Source organism: Emydura macquarii, unplaced genomic scaffold, assembly GCF_026122565.2.
Source record: "Emydura macquarii macquarii isolate MOO-44397 ecotype Brisbane River unplaced genomic scaffold, CSIRO-AGI_Emac_v2 contig_3134, whole genome shotgun sequence".
NCBI classification, from domain to species: Eukaryota; Metazoa; Chordata; order Testudines; family Chelidae; genus Emydura; species Emydura macquarii.
In genome coordinates, this window is record NW_027133271.1 from 496,151 (window position 1) to 518,839 (window position 22,689).

The 22,689-nt window shown below is 47.3% G+C and overlaps 1 protein-coding gene across 1 annotated transcript; it reads left to right on the forward strand.

Moving 5' to 3' along the window:
• The first annotated feature begins 1,430 nt into the window (after positions 1-1,430).
• Positions 1,431-14,807, forward strand: DNAJC27 (DnaJ heat shock protein family (Hsp40) member C27). Its single transcript, XM_067531301.1, has 7 exons — positions 1,431-1,629; positions 4,450-4,532; positions 5,301-5,370; positions 6,433-6,597; positions 7,046-7,168; positions 7,727-7,887; positions 11,056-14,807. The coding sequence occupies exons 1-7, from the start codon at positions 1,543-1,545 to the stop codon at positions 11,186-11,188; spliced, it is 822 nt and encodes a 273-aa protein (XP_067387402.1). The 5' UTR covers positions 1,431-1,542; the 3' UTR covers positions 11,189-14,807.
• Positions 14,808-22,689: the final 7,882 nt, after the last annotated feature.

The window sequence follows — 22,689 nt, forward strand, 5'->3', positions numbered from 1 at the left end:
CTTGAAAAGAGCAGAGCAGTTCAGAGACATCAGCCACTGAAGCAGGAAAGGGGAGAGTCACGATCAGCAAAATAATACTGAAGAAGCTAAACGCTTTGTGTCTGTAAGACTCTGTTAAGTACTGGGAGAGTTTTATTCTATTTCCACAGCCATATGTGTCTTCAGAAAAGAGTTCATGTGAAATTTACTGAGTGACACAAGGAGAATAATAATCTTTTCCTTTCAAAAGAACAATGGTACAGAAAAAAAATCCTTGAAGAATAAAAGAGCTGGGCCCATGTTCAAGTCTCAGCATAGCAGCACTCCAGCTCCCAGCATGGGAAACACGTATTGCCCAGACCACTCAGTGCTGCTCCTAACCCTCTTAATGCTACTCAAGTGTGCTGATTATTTGTCTGTTTCCAGTTCTTTGCAGCCGAGGATCTCTAAGGCTCCAATTCTGCCATGAGCTCAGCTTCATAAATATCCGTTTAGCCTCTTCTCACCCTGTGAGGCAGGTGAGTGTCCCTCACTCTGTTTTATGTATGGAAAAACAGGGCTCTGGGAAGTCATTTGCCCACGGTTTCACGGCAGGTCCATGTCAGAGCTGGGACTAGAACCCAGGAGTCCTGGCTCCAGCTCCCTGCTCTCACCACTGCACCTCACTGCCTGGGGCAGAGAAGAGAACCCAGGAGTCCTGGCTCCAGCCCCCTGCTCTCACCACTGCACCTCACTGCCCTGGGGCAGAAAAGAGAACCCAGGAGTCCTGGCTCCAGCCCCCTGCTCTCACCACTGCACCTCACTGCCCTGGGGCAGAAAAGAGAACCCAGGAGTCCTGGCTCCAGCCCCCTGCTCTCACCACTGCACCTCACTGCCCTGGGGCAGAAAAGAGAACCCAGGAGTCCTGGCTCCAGCCCCCTGCTCTCACCACTGCACCTCACTGCCCTGAGGCAGAGAATAGGACCCAGGAGTCCTGGCTCCAGCCCCCTGCTCTCACCACTGGACCTCACTGCCCTGGGGCAGAAAAGAGAACCCAGGAGTCCTGGCTCCAGCCCCCTGCTCTCACCACTGCACCTCACTGCCCTGGGGCAGAAAAGAGAACCCAGGAGTCCTGGCTCCAGCCCCCTGCTCTCACCACTGCACCTCACTGCCCTGAGGCAGAGACGAGAACCCAAGAGTCCTGGCTCCAGCCCCCTGCTCTCACCCCTCCCCCCGCTATACGCAATAGTACAGCCTCCCCCCAACTGTTCGCCATACACGCCAAGTGTCAATAAAGTTATTGAAATTGAAACAAAAAATGGAGGCCGCTTCACCCTTCCTCTCGCTCCCTCTCGCGAGAACTCAACGTCCCGCTCCAACGGATGCTCTCGCGAAATCTCGCGCGATCTAGCTTAGCCCGCGCGAGAAGTGGAGGCGGGACTCTCCCGTCCGCAGCAGCATGGGGAGGGCTGGGCTCGAGGCGCTTCTGTCGCCTCGTCTCAGCTGCAGAACGGAGGCTGCCTGAGTCACTCGCGCCCTCTCCCCTCCCGCGTGTGTTTATGGGCAGATTCGTCTCTGCCGGGGATGGAGACGAATCTGCCGAAGCGGAAGGAAACGCGCAAGTCGTTGAGGATCAAAGTCATCTCCATGGGCAACGCCGAGGTGGGCAAGGTGAGAGAGGAGGACTCGGAGCCGGGGAAGCGAGAGGGGATTGGCCGCGGAGAAGTGATTGACAAGTGGGCCGTTCAATCGGATGCCTGGCAGCCCGTTCTGTCAGGAGGGAGGCAGCGGGTTGGTTGGGAAGTTGGACTGACGTGCCCAGGAGCCTATCGAAACCCTCCTAAATTGGTCGTAGGCAGGTGGAGGCGGTACCTGATAATCCATTACCCAATCAGAGCCCAGCATTGGCAGAAACCCCACCCGTGGGGGAGAGAGAGCTGAGTGGCGATTTGCTGGGTAAGTGGGTGGGATGCTGACTCTGTCCTTTCATTGGCCCAGAAGGCCCGGGGCTGTTCCTTTATGCTGACACCCCTCCCCCCGTGACTGCCTCCTGATCTTCCCTCCCTCCCCAGCCTGGAGGACTCTCCCTTGGCTGATAGCAGTATAGGGCCCATGACTCACATTCTAGTGACACCCCCCACCCCCACTGCTGGCTTGTGGGCCGGGAGCCGGGTCCACCTGCTGGAGCCAACACCCCTGTACAGGTGTCCTGGCCCCACTGTGTGTCCCTGGGGTGCCCAGCACCAAGTCCCGCAGAACCCGCCCCACGGGCTGCCTTGTCCTCATCACGTCCCCAGCAGGAGCGGTACCATCCCCCCTTCACCCCGGCTAGTGGACGTGGTGAGGCGCTAAGCGGGGAAGGGAATGGTCCAGGACCATCCAGCCTGGTGTGATTGGGGGGAGGGGTTTGTTTTATAGCCCGAGTCTTGTGGTATTTGGTGTCTTTCCTAAATCCCCAGCTTCTGGAGCCACGTGAAAGCCTGAGCGTCAGCCTTTTTTCGCTGCAGACGGGACACTGGATGGGGAAGGCCCTGGGTTACTACAGTGAATTATTTCCCCGGTGTCTGGCTGGTGGGTCTTGCTGACATGCTCAAGGTCTAACTGAAGGAATTTGTCCCCTGGTCAGATTGACAGAGACCTAGGAGTTGGGGTTTTTTTTGCCTTCCTTTGCAGCGTGGGGCCCTGGTCACTGACTGGTTTAAAGTCTAGTGAATGGTGGATTGTCTGTAACTTGAAGTGTTTAAATCATGATTTGAGAACTTCAGTAACTCAGCCAGAGATTACGGGTCTAATACAGGAGTGAGTGGATGAGGTTCTGTGGAGGAACTCAGACTAGATGGTCAAGATGGTCCCTTCTGGCCTTAAAGTCTGAATCTATGAGTCTTCGGGATTGAAGGGAAAAACTTGAAAACGTGACTCATAAAGGCTTTAAAAGCACAGAAGCAGAACTCTTAAAATCTCATTATTTTTTAAAACCAAACTCATGAGTCAGGCTCCCCAGAGAACTCATGGGTTTTGATGGCTTGGGGTGAATTTGGCAATGCTGAGGATCACAGAGCAAGTGAGTAGTGCTGCTGGGAGTGGATCCTGTGTGTCTTGACCCCTGCCTAATGACTGTCACATAAAACTAGCCTCTCTTTACACACACTTTGGCTTTTCTTAGCCTTCCCTCCCCCTAAAATAATTTAGAGCACAGAGCCTCTGTGGTATATGGAGCCAACGGCAGGTTCTACTTTAGAGACAAGTGTGCATCAAGAGTAGTTGCTTCATGGCAGTGGCTGGCCAACTGATCTTTCCTCATCCCAGTGCTTGGTACTGAAGTATCTAGAGACAGAGCTATGGCCAGCAGCCATCTACCCACAACGTGTTTCTTGCTGGGTGTCCCTGAGGGACTGCATTTTGTGTTTTAATGTTGCTTCCCACCAGTTGCCTTCCTCCGTCTGAGAGGTTTCCTGGACTTGCTGGGTGGAACAAGTAGTGTTACCGAGACTGAGAGCACATCTGGCATGTGCAGGGTTGGCTTCTCTCTTCAAAGAAAGAGAGGGAGAAGGCAGGCTGAGCCTCTACTAGAGAGTTCACTTTTACACTCAGTAGCACCTTCCTTTGAGGAATGTGACCCAGGTGTTACCTTTGACTTTGCCTTCCTTGTCCCTTTGTCCCCACACCTATTCTGTTGTGAAGATCTGTCAGTTTCATTGACTAAATGATACAAAAATCTAGTCTTTTTAAATTAGTGACACCACTAAGACTGCAGTGCACTCACTGTTGTTGCTTTCTCAGCTAGATTGTTGTAACATCCGGGTCTACTGCACCCAAGCTACGGTTGGTCCCAAAGAGCATGACTTGCCTGATCTTAGTATTTCAAATGTTTAAGGCACTGAGGGTGCAGCACAAGAAGCAGAGCAAATAGAACTCTCTGGGCACCTCTTTGATCTGTGAGTTGGATTAAAGGCCTCCTCCTAGGGGTGTCACTGGATGAGATGCCTCAAGGTTGTGTGGTCCCCTGCAAGGGACACCAAACAGCTTGCACACCCCGTCACATTACCGTGACACCCAAGCAACCCAGTGTCCTTAGCTGATGCATTCCTTCTTCCATCTCCCTTATGTGTCATATCCCCCAGCACCTCAGGTATCAAGTCAGATAGATTGCCAACTCTTTCTATCTCATGGTTTTGCACTGCCGCCCGTCACCATAGCATCTGAGCGCCTTCCATAAAAAATAGATTGGCACTAGCAAAGAGCCTAGTGGGCTTTATGGAGGCGCTTGTTTTTCTCCCTTCTTGAGGTATAAAAACACTGCTCACAATAAGGTTATTTATTTTGGTTGATTTGTTTATTAGGGGTCCCCCCGACAGTGTCTTCACTTGTGCAAAGTGCCATGGATCCCTATGGTGCTATGTACAAATAATGTGATAAATAATCATGTGAAACAACTTTCTCTGTGATATGGTGCGGGCATGTTCACACTCGCTTCTGTTAATTTTTTTTTAGAGCTGTATCATAAAGCGGTACTGCGAAAAGAGGTTTGTTCCCAAATACCTAGCGACGATAGGCATCGACTATGGCGTCACAAAGTAAGTACCTTTTCTAGCTACTTTTAAGGGTGGGCAACAATTGCAAGTGAAAACCCATGTACCATGGTGGCTGTACACATGCTAGGTAGGGCTCACCAATCGGTGTTGCATTTGGCACTTATTGAAAAGAGCAGAAGTGAGTGACTTTAATATAAACGTAAGCATTAGAGGGATTTTAGGGGAGAAGTCACAGCAAAATAACATGATCACACATTCCTACATGTACTTTAATGTGGCTATTGATTGCCTTCAGTGTGTATCATAAAACATTCTGAATGTTCAAAGTGGCCATGAAGACCTTATCTTCATCTGTTGACTTCTGAGTGATTTTTAAATAGTAACGTCACTGGGGTTTTTTGGGCTTGAGTTATGTTATTGATTAGGTATCTCCATTTTAGGGCTGAGTCATCATATCTTGTCAATGCTTTGCTCCCTTTCTGGTGTGTAACAGAAATCAAGATGAGAGGGGTCCTGTCCAGCTAATGATAACAGAAAGAGAGCAAGAGATCTGGATGGCTTTTGCCCCCCCCCTTCATTGACTGGCTACCCTGCATGACAGTTATTTGGCCCCGCTTCCCCTAGTATATTTTATCAAGCTAAATTAGGGCAGTAAAAATGCCTTGGACTTGCTGATTTGGTGACATTTTGACCCTTTCTCTCTGAAGAACTGGCACCATGAAATGGGAACTTGTTGGGAGGGTGTTAGCTCTTTCATGATGCTGTGTGAGCGTCATACCCCTTCTGAATGTTTCTCATCTATCATTTCAGAGTGCAAATTAGAGATCGGGAGATTAAAGTGAACATCTTCGACATGGCTGGGCACCCCTTCTTCTATGAGGTAAGGGAGAAAGGGTTTCTTCTCTGCAGTGTGGTTAGGAGTTTAACTCAGTCTGTTCCATCTCAGTGTGATTCTAGATTACTTCTGATAATACAGCTAGACTAGCAGGGCCGTAAGTAGTAGGTAAGTGATGATGAGATGCAAGTAGCAAAGAAGATCTGTAGGAAGCATAGATCAGCACAGTTGCAGCAATCCTTACCCCAGCAGAGAATGACTGCTTCGGAGGTTATAATTGTATTTCCTGTATCCCATGTTAAAGTGTTGTGCTGTGCAAGCGACGTGCTATGGATGAGCTCACTCCTATGGAGCAGACTGATAAGTATTGCTGCTGAAGAACATTTCCAAATTGCCTATCGCGTGAATATGGATGGAGATCTAAATAAATCCATAACTCTGTCACCGACCCAGCACTTGCCAATCTGTAATGGTATAATTGAGGCAGCAGGGTGTAGTGGACGGAGCATAGGACCAGGAATTCCTGAATTTTAAGCTTGGTGGGGCCACTGACTCACTGTGTGACCTTGGGCAAATCAGTTAGGGCCTCATTTTCAGAGATACCAAGCACCCATAATTTACACTGACTGTAGCTGAGGTTGTGGGTGCTTGGTGCTTCTGAAAATTGGGCCCTAGGCCAGTTGGGCCTGGGAACCCAAAATAAGTGGACTCCAAAAGTGTTGACCTGAGTGACTTGCCTGAGGCCACAAAAGGGAGCAGGGTCCATGCTGACTACATCCCAGGAATCTGCGGTGGCTCCCGATATGGTGCTGATGGAGCATGCCTTGTTCCTTCCCTGCCATAAATAACATTGCTGATGTTGTTTGTTTCTTACCCAGAGCCATAGATGTGCATGTATGGTGCTTTACAGCACAGATGAAATTCCATGTCCTGAGGCGCTTACAGACTAAGATAGTTAAGTGTTTGTGCAAGCCACTGGTCGGAGTGCATTACGCATCTCCCTTTGTGCCTGATTCACAGAGGATGCGAGTCTATCTGATTCTATCGCCAGTGTCAGCCAAGATGGCATCCATCGCACTCATTCTCACTCTCTTTTGTTCCGTGTAGGTGCGTAATGAGTTTTACAAGGACACTCAGGGTGTTGTCCTAGTGTATGATGTTGGACAGAAGGAGTCATTTGATGCACTGGATACATGGCTGGCTGAGATGAAGCAGGAGCTTGGACCTCATGGAAACATGGAAAACATTGTCTTCACTGTCTGTGCCAATAAGGTAAACCATGCTATGAAGAAGGTAAGGGTCAAGAATTCCTGGCTGCAGCGTGTTGAGCAGCAGCTGCTGTGAGCCCCTGGGAATGAGTTCAGTGTGCAAAGAGGATGTTGGAACTTGCTAAGAGGCTAATCTGTGCACTACACACTAATAGGCATGACTATTAGCTGGGTTTACCCAGCACCCTGATTTGTGTCTTGTATGCAGATTCTGTTCATGATTTCAGAACCGTCACCTATTTCAGTTCCCTCTCCTACCCCTCAAGAAAATTTAGGTTTTCTCACAAGGCTGTTCTGGGAAGTCCATCCTTGATACTACAGTGAGATGTTAGAACAGGTGTTAGAGGGCTGTAGTTGTCTGGATCTTAGGTAGCTATGTTGTGACAGCTGTACCTGGATATATGGGGTGCGTTCTTGCACCTGATTCCTTTTCTCTACTTTGTTCGGTTCAGATTGACTGCACCAAGCACCGCTGCGTGGATGAGAGCGAAGGGCGACTGTGGGCAGAAAGCCGGGGGTTTCTTTACTTTGAGACTTCAGCACAGACAGGAGAAGGAGTCAATGAGATGTTCCAGGTAACTTGAAACTGCCGTGAAAAGGATGCAGGCCCCACATCTAGCTTTCTTTTGTCAATAGAATGTTTGTTAATTGCCTTGATCTATCAAATCTATTGACTGTTCATAATACGAGCTGCACTGTGGTAAAAATTCCACTTTTCGGCTCTGCATTCGGAAAACTCCTGTTTAGTAACAGCGATATCCAGAGTGAGAGTTGATTTGGTTGTACGTCGAGGACTTCAGGCACATAGTTCCATAGCTGACAGAGAAAAGAGGCTTTTTTGCAAGATGTCATAGCATACTACTGGCCATGTACCATATGTAAGGGTGGCAGGCAACAGAGCACGTCTATTACAGTGTTGCTTGTGGAGGAACTATTTGTATGTCAAGTTCTGCGGCTCGTGTCTGTGCTCTTAGAGCTTTGAGTGGATGAGCCAAGAATTAGCAAGCCCTTGTCACAACCAGTGTTTCAATTTATTTACAGTGGCCTTAGTTTCGCAGCTACATAAAGTGGATCTGCTGGCTTCCTTTCAGAAAGGGGGGAGGCTTTCAGCTAACTCCACTTTGTGTTTGCAGACCTTCTATTCTGCAATCGTTGATCTGTGCGACAATGGTGGGAAACGCCCCACCTCCAGCATGAGCGTTGGTTTCACCAAAGAGCAGGCGGACACCATTCGGAGGATCCGTAACAGCAAGGACAGCTGGGACATGTTGGGAGTCAAACCTGGAGCCACGAGGTAAAGGACGCTCCCTGTTCTCCCTGTTGTCTTTGATTAACTGCTAGTAAAGTCACAGATTTTTAAGGCCAGAAGGGACTGGTACAGTCACCTAGTCTGACTCCCAGCAGAACACAGCACCTCACCCAGTAATTTCTGCATCAAGCTCATAACTTTTGTTTGAGCTGGAGCAGGTCTTTGGAAAGACACTCAGCCATCATTTAAAGTCTTCAAGGGATGGAGAATCCACCCCATGCATAGGGAATTTGTTCCAATGGTTAATTACTCTTTCTGTTAAAAATTTGCCCCTTATGTCTAGTCAGAATTTGTTTAGTTTGAACTTCCAAACACTGGATCCAACCCTTAACCTTTTTCTGCTAAATTAAAGAGTCATCTACAATCAGAAGTCTCTTCCCCATGTAGATATTTATAGACCATGATCAAGTGATCTTAACTTTCTCTTGGATAAACTAAATAGATTGAGTTTCTTAAGTCTTTCACTATAAGTCAGATTTTCCAGACGTCATATCATTCTTGTAGCTCTCTTCTGAACCCTTTTCAATTTTTCATCATCCCCTTTTGATGTGTGAATACCAGAACTAGACACGGTATGCCAACAACAGTCTTGCTGATGGCGTGATCAGAGGTCATACCACCTCCGTTTCTTGCAAATCAATGATAAAGATAGTGAACAGCATTGGGCCAAGAACAGATCCCTGTGGGACCCACTCAAAGCACCTTCCTCAAAGGACAACTCCCCATTTACAATCATTTTTTGCAATCTATCAGCTAGTTTTTAATACATTTAATATGGGCTACATATTTATTTTGGGGTATAGTGCTCTCTTTTTTTATCCCAGTGTCACGTGGGACTAAATCAAATGCCTTACAGAAGCCTAAGTGTATTATGTCAACAGTTACCATATCAACCGAACTTGTAATCTCATCAAAAATGATAACGAGTTTACATGACGACTTATTTTCCATAAAGGCACGGTGATTTGGAATTAATGACGTTACTGTCCTTTAATTAACAAGGAAGCTGGTAAGAGTTTCCAGCTAGAGAAGGAAAGTGGTATCTCTCTCTCTGCCTCCATTTCCATGTCTGTAAAACAGGGATCTAAATCCTTGCTTCACTGACATTTGTGAATCCCGTCAAGATCCTTGGCAGGAATACATCTTGTCCTCTTAGAAGTGCAAAGTATTGTTGTCATACTTTCCTCTGGGGTGATGTAATGCTGGTCATCTAGATTGTGGATTTACCTGTGCAAAGTCCAGTCATATAAATCCCCAGCACCAGCTACATTTTATAACACTAAACCCAGCAAAGCTGTTCCCGCCATTGCTGCTGAGTTAGACTTGCCCAGTTGCGGTGGTGAGAGACAGTGAACAAAAGATACAGCTTCACTTGACTTGCCCATGTCAGATCAAAGTGATGTAACCAGAAGGCAGTGTGGTCCAGTGGCTAGGGGACTGGATTGGGACTCAGAAGACCAGATTTCTATTCTAGGCTCTGCCATTGGCCTGCTGGGTGACCTTTGGCAAATCACTTCACCTCCCTGTACCATGGTTTTCCCATCTGTTAAAATGGGGTTAATTATATTGGCCTCCATTGTCAGTGCTTTGGATCTATGAATGAGAAAAGCATTCTAACAAATAAAAACCTTTTAACTCTGTACACTTGCCAGCTGCACAATCTATTGTCCTTTCTCAGTGCTGCTTTACCCAGTCCACTCGTCTGACAGGAACCCTTATGATATCTCCAGGAAAGATGTTAGGATTTGTGCAGGTGAAGCAGTATCTTTCCCTTGCTCTCTGGCTATAGGGAAGTTTTTGTGCTGCTGTTTTCTCCACACACGTTGCAGGCAAGGACTTGCAATCACAGTGCTTTTTTCTGTGCAGATTTCTGTTTGCTTTCCCCCCCCAAAAGCTGCAAGAGTTCCCCTGTCTTCCTAAAGATGACTGACTGCTGGTCGGAAGTGATCATTAGTACCCATCCTACAGAGTGGTGCAAGTGATTAGAGCAGGGGATTGAAAAATTTGGAGTTCCTGGCTCTGCTGACTGACCTGGCCAGGTCAACTAATCTCTGTGTCTCAGATTGCTATCTGAAACTCCCAGAATATCTACCTCAGAAGGGTGCTGGGAGGCTCAGCAGATGTTTGTAAAGTACTCTGAGATCCTCAAATGAAAGGTGCTATATCAAAATGCAAAATGGGTTATTTATTGTGCCCAAGAAGAGAACGTTATGGCTGCACCGCTATGCATTCAAGCTTCAAATGACCCCTCCAAGTTGCTTCTACTTTGGCAGAGTTCAGGACCTGCCAGGAGCCTTCGCCCCCTTCACAAATTAGTGGCTCTGCAGCTGGGGAAGGTGGTGGCTCACGCCAATCTTAGAAGGGCCAGGAGAAACAGGGTAAGGGAATTGCTCACTTCACTTCCTTCACAGAAGCCCTTCCCACAAGCCTAGTTCCTCCCTATCAGCTGGCCGCTGTGATGTGCGGGGACTAGGCACTTTGCTATGAAGCTGAGTTAGTGCGCTCGCCCCTCCAACACACACACAGCGCAGTATCTTCTCTTCAGTATGCAAACAGGGCGTGATCCAAGGCCTCCTGTGCACCACTTAATAGCAGGGCCTGCACTGGCCCCCTACTCTGGGGTGACTGAACTTGCACAAAAACATCTGCACATTCTGCATGTGTAGTCTGAAATGGTCATAACTCCTAAATCAAACCGGAGCTCCTTCTCAACACAGCCATGTGCTGCTCCTCCAGAAGGGTCATTTCCTTGCCAAACTTTAGCTTGCAGAGTTGGAGAGCTGTTTGCAAACCGTTGGGAAGAATGTATTCGCAATGGGGAAAGTATATATTTTTTCTTTCCACTTCCCTTCGCTTTTCCTCTAGTTTCCCATCATCATCATTTACCTTCAGGCACAGTTAAAGCCTGGAAAATTTCAGCCTGAAAGGGGAAAGGTTTAGAAATTTATGACTGCAGAGAGCTGGGAGTGGGGAAGGTTAGAATGGGAACAGCTCTGCACCTTCACTGCCCTCCCCGCCACCCCACCCGTGCTCTGTCTCCCAACCAGGTAGTGAGGGCTGATGGGTACATCCTAACATGACAGCTGGGAGCAGTACATAAAGGAAGGACTCCTGATGTCGTCCTCTTGCTGATGATTGTCTCGTGTCTCATAGGGACGAGGTGAACAAAGCCTATCGGAAGCTGGCAGTACTGCTCCATCCGGACAAGTGCGTGGCGCCCGGCAGCGAGGACGCCTTCAAAGCTGTCGTGAATGCGCGGACGGCGCTTCTCAAAAACATCAAATAGAAGACAGAATCGGAAACCCCACCCCTGCCAGACACCACGCCCATGGTTCCTGGAGAGCCCGGGCAACCCTCCCCAGCACTCGTTACTGTCTTAGTAATGGAGGCTAGAGGCCTCCTCCTGCTTACACTAATTGACATAGGAACAAGAGCTGCGTTTCCACCCCGTGCCCATTTCGTTCTGTGTTGAGAACTGAGCAAGGGAGCTGCACTGTGTCCAGTGCAGCCAGCCTTGAAGAGGTTCCTGGCTGAGTCTGAGGCCCAGATTCACGGTTGGCGTAAGCAGGTGCAGCACCCCTGAAGATGGTGTTGCCTCGGTTCTCGCCACCAGTGGATTTGGCTCCGAGTCTTGTTTCACGTGACCTCTTGAATGAAGTCTCCCCTGCTAGGCATTGCTGGCCCTTGAGGCTTCTCCTGAGAGGGGTACAAGGGGCTTGTTTCTAGTGCATCATTGTGGTTGGTTGGCCCCATGCTGAAAACAGCGAGATCAATCCGGGCTAACCCGGCATAAACAATTCCCATGGGCCGTGGCCTGAATGCTCTGTATTTGCTCTAGATTCAGAGGCAGGCTGCTAGCAGAGGCGGCTGCCTTGCACTTGAATTAGCTGTTTACATTACAAATGCCTCTGAGATTCAAGGAAACTCAGTTTATGGTCCCTGATTCCTTTGAACTAGCAGAGAATGTCAGCATCTGCTTGGCTCTGTGTTAGACACGTGGGATCAGGGGTTGACTTCTGAGCCACAACAGGGCATAAACCAGCCCCTTTCCCAGCCTTTTTAAGTAAGGGCCTGATATGGAACTTGGAAGGGCAGTGAACTGTCCCTGGTGGGAGAGAACCCTTCTCAGATCATCCAGGAAAGCACCGTCACTGATGGCGGGAGGGCAGAGCAGAGGAATGCAGCTTCTTGAACATGGCTTGAGTGCAGAGGCCTTTGCTCTCTGTGCCTATGCCAAAAGCACAGCAAATTCACTAAGACAGCACCGTGGGGATGAAGCCAGGGACGGTGGTGTTTAAAACCCAGTGCCGCGCCCCTGTGGGCTGCTTGTCTGCATGGCAGGACTGGGCACAGTGCAGCAAGGAGTCCTAGACCCTAAGATTTGACTTAAGCAAATATTCCCCCAGGGCGCAGCCTGAGCTTGCTCCAGGTTCCTGTTTCAGCAGATCGGGCCTGAAACGCTGAGCACCCTGACTGGCTTCGTAGGGAACAGAGTGCTCTGCTTCTCTCAGGATCAGGCCCTCTCCTGTTTGGCTCTGCTGTGAAAGGCCCTTGAGACTGTTATTTCATAGGGACGAGCCAATCCTATCTTTCCTCGTGTGCTAAGCTGTTACATCTATCCTGAGCCTGCAGAAGTCAAAGATAGTTCTGCTCGGAAAGTCGGATTTAGTTATTGCTGTGTCCCTGAGCCTGCCTGCAGCAACTTCGTTCTCCCCTGGAAATACTAATCCCAACGGGAGAGATGTGCCTGAGGAAAGACTAAGGATTAGATGGTGCTTACACCTGCATAGGAAGGAAAGGGTGCAAGGAAACATCTGTCATCCTCCATGTCCCTCTGCTCCGGCATTGCTGCTCGAGTACCAGGAACACACCCTCCCAGTTACAGCCTGGAATTTCCCACCATGGGCTTTCTCTGGCTCACTGAAATAACCTTGGAAGGGTGGAATACACAGGCTCTGCAGCTGCTTACGCCTCACATGTGTGTCTCTGGCCCTCCACAAGCAGTTGGTGTTGACGCAGTCCCGATAGGCACAAGCTGTCCCGAGGGGTGGAGATTGTTCAGATGAACAGCGTGCCCCCTCCCCACCATTGCACAGAGGATGAGGAAACTGACACAGTGAGGAATCCTTTCAGGAAAATACTGACCCAGGTTTTGTAGTGCACCTCTGAAAACCAAGCCCCTTCTTTTGGCACCCAAGTCTTGCACATTTTGTTCATTCCCTTTAAAATTCCTCCACTGCAAATCTGCATGCAAGTAATGCAGCTTCTTAGGGGTACCAGAGCAAATGGGGGTTCTGAGACAATGCATAGTAATCAACTCATCAGGCTTCTCCTAGGGGAGTGATACCATTGCACTCATTTTCTGGTAGTGTGAAGGGAATGCTTTAGCTCTTACGAAACGTCCAGGGTGAGACTTCCAAGCCAAAAATGAGAGAGCACCACCCATTGTATAGTGATCCACCTGTGCACTTTAAGCTTTGACACTGTATCACATTTTACTTGGAGCGTAGGCTTTGCTTGTGGGTGTATTTTCTCTCACTTCAAATAAGTCTCTCCCCTTACTTAAACTGTTAGATTAGATGTTCAGTCTTCTACCATTGCGAATATCGTGCAAGATAAAATTGCCATAAACCCGTGTGCAGTTTCTTTGTATTTTCACATGCTGTTTTCTTTGTCTTGCATATTGTGTTGCTTTCTGGGCATCTCATTTAGTCGATGTTCACCTGACGGTGTGATCTAGTTCTTACGAGGCCGCTGTCAGTAGTTTAAGCTCAGAATTTAGCCATTGCACTCTTCCTTAGAAACTATAGCCATGATGTTTGCTGGAACCACACAGAAACAAAGCTATGAGCTCCCCATAGGGTCTGCAGCAGCTAATCAGCTTTCTCCCTTGCATTTCCACGTGTGCCAGATAGAACAGGACAATCAGGAGGGGACAGAGGCCAGAAGCTATGAAAGTATTGAACAATGGAAAATAAAAGCAAATTAAAGACAAATTGCACCCCCCGCAACAGAGTTTCCAGTTTTTAAAACCCATTGTTTCATGCAGTGGGTGCAATTCAAGACATCCTTTTCACTCACTTTCAAGACAACTTTTCTAACCTCATCCCTGACAAAAACAATTTAAAAGTTGACTTGTTTGTTTGTTTGGCTGTGAAATTCAGGAATTTCATAAGACTAAATTATTTTGATCTACACCATGTTTCTATTGCTAGATTGTAGGGGAGGATGAGGGAAAAAAATCTGCTGAAAAGCAGCTGTTACTCTTCAGGCATATAAATAATCATTTGAGACATTACTCTCTAAGGTTAACTTTATTTTTAAAGTAGCAAAATTTCTTCCCTCCCAAAGCAAATTAAAATATTATGGGCCAGATCCTGTGCTGGTGTTAAATCAGGATTGGAGTTTGTGGAGCTATGTCAGTTTTCCCTAGCTGAGGATCGGCCCCGAAGAGTCTTTATAATCCACGAAAGCTCTTTGGAGGTCTACTCATCTCCCTTGCTAAGGAAACAACTTGATTCTGGCTTCAAACCTAGTTCTCTGTGTATTTTCCAGTAAGGAAGGATAAATAATTCTACTGCTGGATGGTGCAATTCCAAGCCATAAAGGTCAGCTTCTAGGAAGAGTCTTGTTAATGGCAGATAGTTGTTCAGAAAGACTTCCTACGTTTACTGCTGTTCAGGGATGCACTTACTTACCCCTTGTGTTGTGTATATGAACTGTGAATGCACTGTTTTATTCTTACAAAAATAACCTTTACTGTATTGGTTGAATTTATGTCTACTTTTTTGTTTACATGAACTGACTGGAAATATTGAAATGACTCTGCACATGCATGTCTTGTCTAGAGACTTGTACTTTTAAGCTGTGTATTTTTATAAAGTAAAACCGAGTTTAAAACAAAAGCAGCATTGTATTTCTCTTACCCACCGTAACTTATCGAGTGAGAAAGTTCTTTACAGTTTGTGTTTGATTGCAGTTTGAATCACTTCTAACACCCCTCTTTTCTGCTCCACTGGTGGGCTGACCCTGCCAGGTTTAATGTGGATAAATGCTAGGTCTAGAATAAAACCTAATAGTGAACTTGGCTTAATGGGCAATGGAAGTCTCTGAATACAGGTCTCTATGCTAGGGAGAGGCTAAATTAAGAAATCCCCTGCACCTAATAATCTATGGCCTGAATCTCCTGACAAAACTACAGGAATAATATGTCTCCAAACATTATCCTAGTGTTTTATACTGCTGCCCATCACTGGCATGTCTGGGCCCCTTCCACATAAATCAGTAGTGAAACCCTGAGTGGACTTCATGAACTCTCCTGCACATCTTTTTAGTGGAGGTCAAAATTCTGCTTGGAGTAGGTTTTTGGATTCTTTCTTCCTTTTTGAGGGAGGGAATGGAGTTGGTAGGGGTTTGGGACTAAACGGGATATTTGATTCATGAGCATCACAGAGTGGAGTTCCTTTCTTAAAGAGGAAAGCTTTGCAATGCAGGTCAGTTAGATTCAGAATTGGCCTGCTGACCTCTAGACGGCTGTTCCGTAGCCGGATCCCCTCGCTAAAGAATGCTTTGTCCTGGGCTGTGGGATCTGCATTGTCCTAGAGGAACGCAGCTGCCCAGGTGGTTCATAGATGGAAATTTGGTCTTTGATTGTAGCTAGAGCTTGATCGATGAATTGTTTTGAAAATGAGGACTCAGACCTTAAACTGGCATATCAGAAGCTGACTGGGAGCCGCTGGGGGAACTTGAGCACTGCCCCAGGCCTGATGTGCTCACAGTGGAGAAAGCTGGGACCCTCTGCATCATCTTCACATTCAGATTTAGATGCAAAGAAATACCATAATCCAACCCGGAGGTGCAAATGCCTGGATCCCCGGGGCCAGGTCCTCATCGGGGATGAAGTTTCCTAGCAAGCTGGAGGTAAAGAAGGCATTTTTAAAAAAACCAGTGCTACCTGATTATCCAAGCTTAGCCAGGAGTCAAATAGGATTGTGAGGCATCCACCTCGTTGACCAATGGGCGCTGTGAGCTTTCAGTGGAAGGTGGAGACAGCGACTTGGCCAGCTCTTGGAAGCTTCTCCTTTCCACCTGGCATCATTTTGGTCTTGCCTGGGTTCATCTTGAGCCATCTGCTCTTTATCCGAGAGCTGATCTCTTGTAGGTATTCAGACTTTTTAGTAGTGGCAGTGGTTGCATGAGCTGAGAATGAGACCTCGCTGAGCGTCAGTGGCAGCATACTGTTGGTGGCTAAGCCCATAGCTTGCCCCGACGAGTCATTCTGTGTGATAGCTGCTAGGTTTTTCCATCAAAGAGTGACCCTTTACCCCAGGTCTAATTTTAATTTTAGCTTATTTTTATTTGTTGTTGTTGTTTCCCTTAAAGTCCTATGAGAAAGTATGGGGTTTGCGGGTCTCCTTTGTAGCATCAGTTCCGCCTCTGTACATTTCTAGAGTTTTAAAGGTATAGTATACAGACAATGTGATTGAAACAGATATATAGCTATATCTGCCACAACATTTGCTTCCATGGTGCAGTGTGGTTGAGAACAGGAGGGTTTGTGGATCTGGTGCATCCCTCCACAGGGTGTAAAACCAATTGCATTGTTTTGCTGAAAAACACAATAGTATTATAAAGGTCAAGGTTGCATCAGGGTCTGCTTTTTAACAGGAGTCATTACCCTTTCTATATAACACACTTATGCAATTTGCTAAGAAACTAAACACCGAATGTCCCAATTGCATTGTCCCTGTGGGAGGCTGGAGGCGTAACACATTGATCTATACTGAATAACAGCTGCTCAGAAATCATTTTCAGGGCAGTGGGTTGCCTCTGATCGGACTCTTTCTGCAAAGAAGATACTCCAGATGACAGATGATATGTAAAGCACATAGCATTGGCCTATTTCTGTTCCTTTTGAAGTCAGTGGTAAAGTTCCTCTTGACTTCCGTGGGAGCAGAGGTTGACTAATACTAAAAACTTCAGAAAATCCCTCCTAAGGACTGTGTTTGTTGGGGTCCCTGGCCTGTGGGACCACTGAGCCTCCAGCCCACCAGCCTGGGCTGTCCCTCACACTGTGATGCTAATATCAAGCTACAAGCCTCTGACAGGAGCGGCTCTTTCACAGCCATCCACAGGAAGGGACACATGCAACTGAGTTACATGAATGATCTCCCAGCCACTCATGAACCGTCAATAGAGAGGCGTCAGCCCATTCTTCCCAGCCTTGCTCCCCCTTACACTGCTCAAGACTCCCTGGGCAGTTCATGCTCATAATTTAGTTCACCACTCCCTCAGTGTGGAATGAACATCACTAGCCTATGTAGTCTGAGCTGAGATTCCCTAAGCACTTCAACCAAACACACACTGTTTTAGGTCAAAAATAAAACAGATTTAACTACAGAAAGACAGAGTTTAAGTGATTATAAGTAGCAGGCATAGAGATCAAAGTTGGTTACCTAAGAAATAAAAATAAATTTGCAGGTCTAACGTCTAACTTAACCAGACTAAGCAAGATTTGAATCAAACAGTTTCTCACCCTAACAGATAGATGATACAAGCAGCTTAGGGTTCCTCAATATACAGACTGGACCCCCTTCCAGCCTGGGACCAGTCTTCTCCAGTTCAAAGTCCTTGTCTTCCAGATGTTCTTCCGGGTGTTGAGATTGCAGGGGGACAGAAGTCAAATGATGATATCACTGTCTGTCTTTTCATACCTTCTTCCAGCTGCTAGAAAGATCCTTGCTGTGACATGGATTAGTCCTTGGGATATGACGTTCAAAGCTGATTGTAAAGCGTTACAAGTGAAATGAGTTTGGGCATCTCAGCATGGTCCCTAGTCGTCATCTGTCCCTGGAATAAAAACCTCCACCATATGGCTTGGCATATTTGCAGGCCTTTATTTAGGACTGGAGTAGCAGGAAGAGCTGCAGGTCAGGATTGAGGGACATCAGCAGAGCTGTGCAGAGGAACCAGAAGTGGAAGAGCTGGGGGGGCTATAGGTTAGGATTGAAGTTGGTTGGCCAATTGCATAGAGAAGCTAAGTGCTATTAGCAGGCCCACAGGTATTCAGTGATTCTGTGGCCAGAGAATTTGCACATCTTCCACCCTTTACATTCCCTTTGCCACAGAAAAGTACCCCAGCAACTAAAGGTGTGTCCACACTTAAAAGACTAGACAGGCATAGCTGTGCCACTGTAGCACTTCTGTGTAGATGCTACCTATGCCGAAGGGAGGGATTCTGCCATCGTCGTAGGTAATCCACCTCCCCGAGAGGCAGCAGCACTGTCTACACGGGGACTTAAATCAGCTTAACAACACAGCTCAGAGTTGTGAGGTTTTCACACCCCTGAGCAACATGGTTATGCTTACCTAGTTTTCTAGGGTAGACCAGGCCTACGCTTTCATTAAACCTTGGAAACAAACCAACTATAAACCAGTGCAGTGGTGCCTGCCTGAGTCCACACACAGCCTGAAACTCTAATAGCTCTAAGAGTTGTGAACCGTCCCATTCGTCTTATCTGAAACCTAAAGATAATGTAAAAGGCCACCTTGTTAACTGTTTCACTGCCACTCACTTTAGCAGAAACCTCCAGCTAATAAGCTTATCCGGCTCTCCCTAACTGCTTCCAGTGCTTTTCCAGGTACCTCTTCAGGTGCTAAAAGCCCCAGCTACAAAAGGTTATGCAGTTTATGCAGTGCAGCTATATGTTGTCAATACAGAAATCTGCAGGGCACCAAAATAGAAACTGTAAGGCCAGCATAAAAATATATGGGTTTTAAAGTCAGAATAACTCCAGGGGCTGCATTCCTGAGCCTACTATTCATGCTCATGTTCAGTGCATTAAAACCTGCCCTTTTTAAAATGTCAGTGAATCGGCTGAAAAATCTCCAGCTGTCTGCACTGAGTGGTAGGAGAAATGCGGGGTTGCTGCAGAATTTGGATCCAGTTTGCCACAGACCCTGACTGTGAATCTGTTGCATCAATGGTGTGTGGAAAGATGGCCCAATGGTTAGGGTGCTGGCTTGGGATTTGGGAGACCTGGATCCAATTTTCTGCTCAGCCACAGACTTCTTGTGGGACCTTTGAGCCTCAGTTCCTCCTCTGCAATGTGAGGATAATAGCTCTGTCCTGCTAGGGGTGTTGTGATGATAAATACATTGAAGACTGTGGGATGCTCAGATGGGGACCATGTACCAATAGCAGAGCCCTGGCTGTTGCCCTGCAGGTTTGGGGGACCCATCCCTCTGCAGGGAGTGTCAGGACAAGGGGGATGAACTCCAAGCCCTTGATGATCACTGGAGCTGGGGCCTTTTTGTTCGATTGTGCCTCAGGCTCCTTCATGGGTCTTCTATGCCCTGGAGGAGTGCCAAAAAGCACATCACCTGCCTCTTGGAAGAGGACAGCACCCCTCTTACGGATCCGGTAAGGCAGGGAAAGGTGATGGCTTTCTACGCCAACCTTTTCTACCCACGTCTGACCGATGCCAACCCTTGCGAGGGATGAACTCTCTACGGTCAATGGAGATGACTGAAGCTGGCTGGAACTTCTTCTCACTCTCCATTTGTTGCCCACCAATAAATCTTTGGGCATCGACAGGCTGACCATGGAGTTTTACTGCACATTCTGGGACATCCTCAGCCTGGACCTCACCATCCTCTGGGCCAAGAGTGGGGTGCCCCCGCCCCCATCACATAGATGAGCCAGGCTTGCCCTGCTGCTGAAGAAGGGGGGGCTTCCATGACCTGAAGAATTGATGGCCAGTATCACTACTCAGCACAGACTATAAGATCATAGCTAAAGCCATCCCAATGCAACTGTCGTCTGTGCTGGCAGACATGATCCACCCCAACCAGACCTACACTGTCCCAGGCCGGACCATTTTTGACATTATTGGACCTGGGAACGTCTCCATCCAGTGGGTAAGGATTATCTATCAGTCATCCTCCTGTCCCTTGGCCAGGAGAAGGCATTTGACAAGGTGGATCACATAGACACTCTGCGGGCATTTGGCTTCAGGCCCCACTTCCTGGGATTCTCCAGCTGCTGTGCACCTCTGTGGAGTGTCTGGTCAAGCTCAACCGGGCCCTTACAGAGCCTAGCACCTTTGGTCAAGGGGTGCATCAGGGCCAGCAGTATAGCATCAAACCCTTCCCCCTTCCCCTATCTTGGCATTTACCTTTCTGATCATCAACCAGCTAGTCCTGTCAGTGCACCGGCATTGGTTCTCAGCCCACCACCTGGGCCCGTGGCCAGCCTCCAGAGGAACACCCTGGAGTTCTTCTGGCCAATGGAGTACTGGGTGTCTATGGGTGTTCTGAGCCTTCCCCTGGGGAAGGGTGGACAGGGCTTGGTCTATATCGACAGCCAGGCCCACCCATTCTGCCTTCAGGCCCCACAGAGACTCCTTTACCATGCTCGTAGTCTGGCATGGAGCGGGCAGGCGCATGTCTTCCTCCACCACATCCAAGGACTCTGATACAACCAGCAGCTCTTTTACCTCTACTCCAGAAGTCTGCCCCGAGACCCCTCTGAGCTGCCAGTCATCTACCAGGATTGCCTCAGGACCTAGAAGCCCATCTCAGAAACCAGTTCTGTAGTGGCCACTGAGTGGGAGGCTCTCCGGGCAGAATCCCTGCTACAGAACACCCATCTATGTGTGCAAGCAGTGGAGTCCCTCTGGAGAAGGGCTGGAATTTGGGAGGTGCAGGGGCTGTTACAGCAGGGGTAGGGCAGAGACAGGACAAAACTGAGGAGGGAGAGGGGGGGGAATCAGATCAGTATCTTAGATGTTTGTGTACGAATGCAAGACGTTTGGGGAATAAGCAGGAAGAACTTGAGATGCTAGTAAATAAACACAACTATGACAATTGGCATCACAGAGAGTGGGTGGGATAATACGCATGACTGGAATATTGGTATAGAAGGGCACAGCTTGCTCAGGAGAGACAGGCAAGGAAAAAAGGGAGGGGGTGTTGCCTTATATATTAAAAATGTATACACTTAGACTGGGGTTAAGATGGAAATAGGAGACAGACTTGTTTTGAAAGTCTCTGGGTAAGGATAAAAGGGATAAAAGATGAGGGTGATGTCATGGTAGGGGTTTACTGCACACCACCAAACCAGGAAGAAGAGGTGGATGAGGCTTTTTTTAAACAACTTACAAAATCATCCAAAGCACAGGACTTGGTGGTGATGGGGGACTTCAACTACCCAGACATCTGCTGGGAAAATAACACAGCAGGGCACAGACTATCTGGCAAGTTCTTGGAATGTATGGGAGACAATTTTTTATCTCAGAAGGTGGAGAAAGCTTCCGGGGGAGAGGCTGTTCTGGATTTGATTTTGACCAACAGGGAGGAGCTGGTTGAGAATTTGAAAGTGGAAGGCAGCTTGAGTTAAAGCGATCACAAAATGATAGAGTTCATGATTCTAAGGAATGGTCGGAGGGAGAACAGCAAAATAAAGACAATGGATTTCAAGAAGGCAGACTTTAGCAAACTCGGAGCTGGTAGGTAAGATCCCATGGGAAGCAAGTCTAAGAGAAAAAACAATTGAAGACAGTTGGCAGTTTTTCAAAGAGACATTATTAAGGGCACAAGAGCAAACTATCCTGTTGCGTAAGAAAGATAGGAAGTCTGGCAAGAGACCACCCTGGCTTAACCAGGAGATCATAAATGATCTAAAGGTCAAAAAAGAGTCATAGAAAAAGTGGAAACTAGGTCAAATTACAAAGGATGAATATAAACAAACAACACCAGCATGGAGGGACAAAATTAGAAAGGCCAAGGCACAAAACGAGATTAAAATAGCTAGAGACATAAAAGGTAACAAAAAAACATTCTACAAATACATTAGAAGCAAGAGGAAGACCAAGGACAGGGCAGGTCTGTTACTCAATGTGGGCGGGGAATAACAGAAAATGCGGAAATGGCAGGAGTGCTAAATGATTTCTTTGTTTTGGTTTTCACCAAGAAGGTTGGTGGCAATTGGACATCTACCGTAGTGAACTGCCAGTGAAAATGAGACAGGATCAGAAGCTAAAATAGGGAAAAAACAAGTTAGAAATGACTTGGACAAGTCAGATGTCTTCAAGTCACCAGCGCCTGATGAAATGCATCCTAAAATACTCAAGGAGCTGACTGAGGAGATATCTGAGCTATTGGCGATTATCTTTGAAAAGTCTTGAAAGACAGGAGAGATTCCAGAGGACTAGAAAAAGGCCCATCTACAAAAAGGGAAACAAGGACAACCCAGGGAATTACAGACCACTCAGCTTAACTTCAGCACCTGGAAAGATAATGCAGCAAATCATTAAGCAAGCAATTTGCAAACATCTAGAAGATAATAAGGTAATAAGTAACAGTCAGCATGTATTTGTCAAGAACAAATCATGTCAAACCAACCTGATAGCTTTCTTTGACAGGATAACAAGCCTTGTGGATAGGGGGCAGGTGGTAGATGTGGTATATCTGGACTATAGTAAGGCTTTTGACCTTCTTTTAAACAAACTAGGGAAATACAACCTAGATGGAGCTATTATAAGGTGAGTGCAAAACTGGTTAGAAAACCATTCCCAGAGAGTAGTTATTAATGGTTCACAGTCACGCTGAAGGGCATAATGAGTGGGGTTCCACAGGGATCAGTTCTGGGTCTGGTTCTGTTCAATATTTTCATCAGTGATTTAGATAAAGGCACAGAGAGTGGACTTAGTAAGTTTGCCGACGATACCAAGCTGGGAGGGATTGCAAGTGTTTTGAACGATAGGATTACAATTCAGAATGATCTGG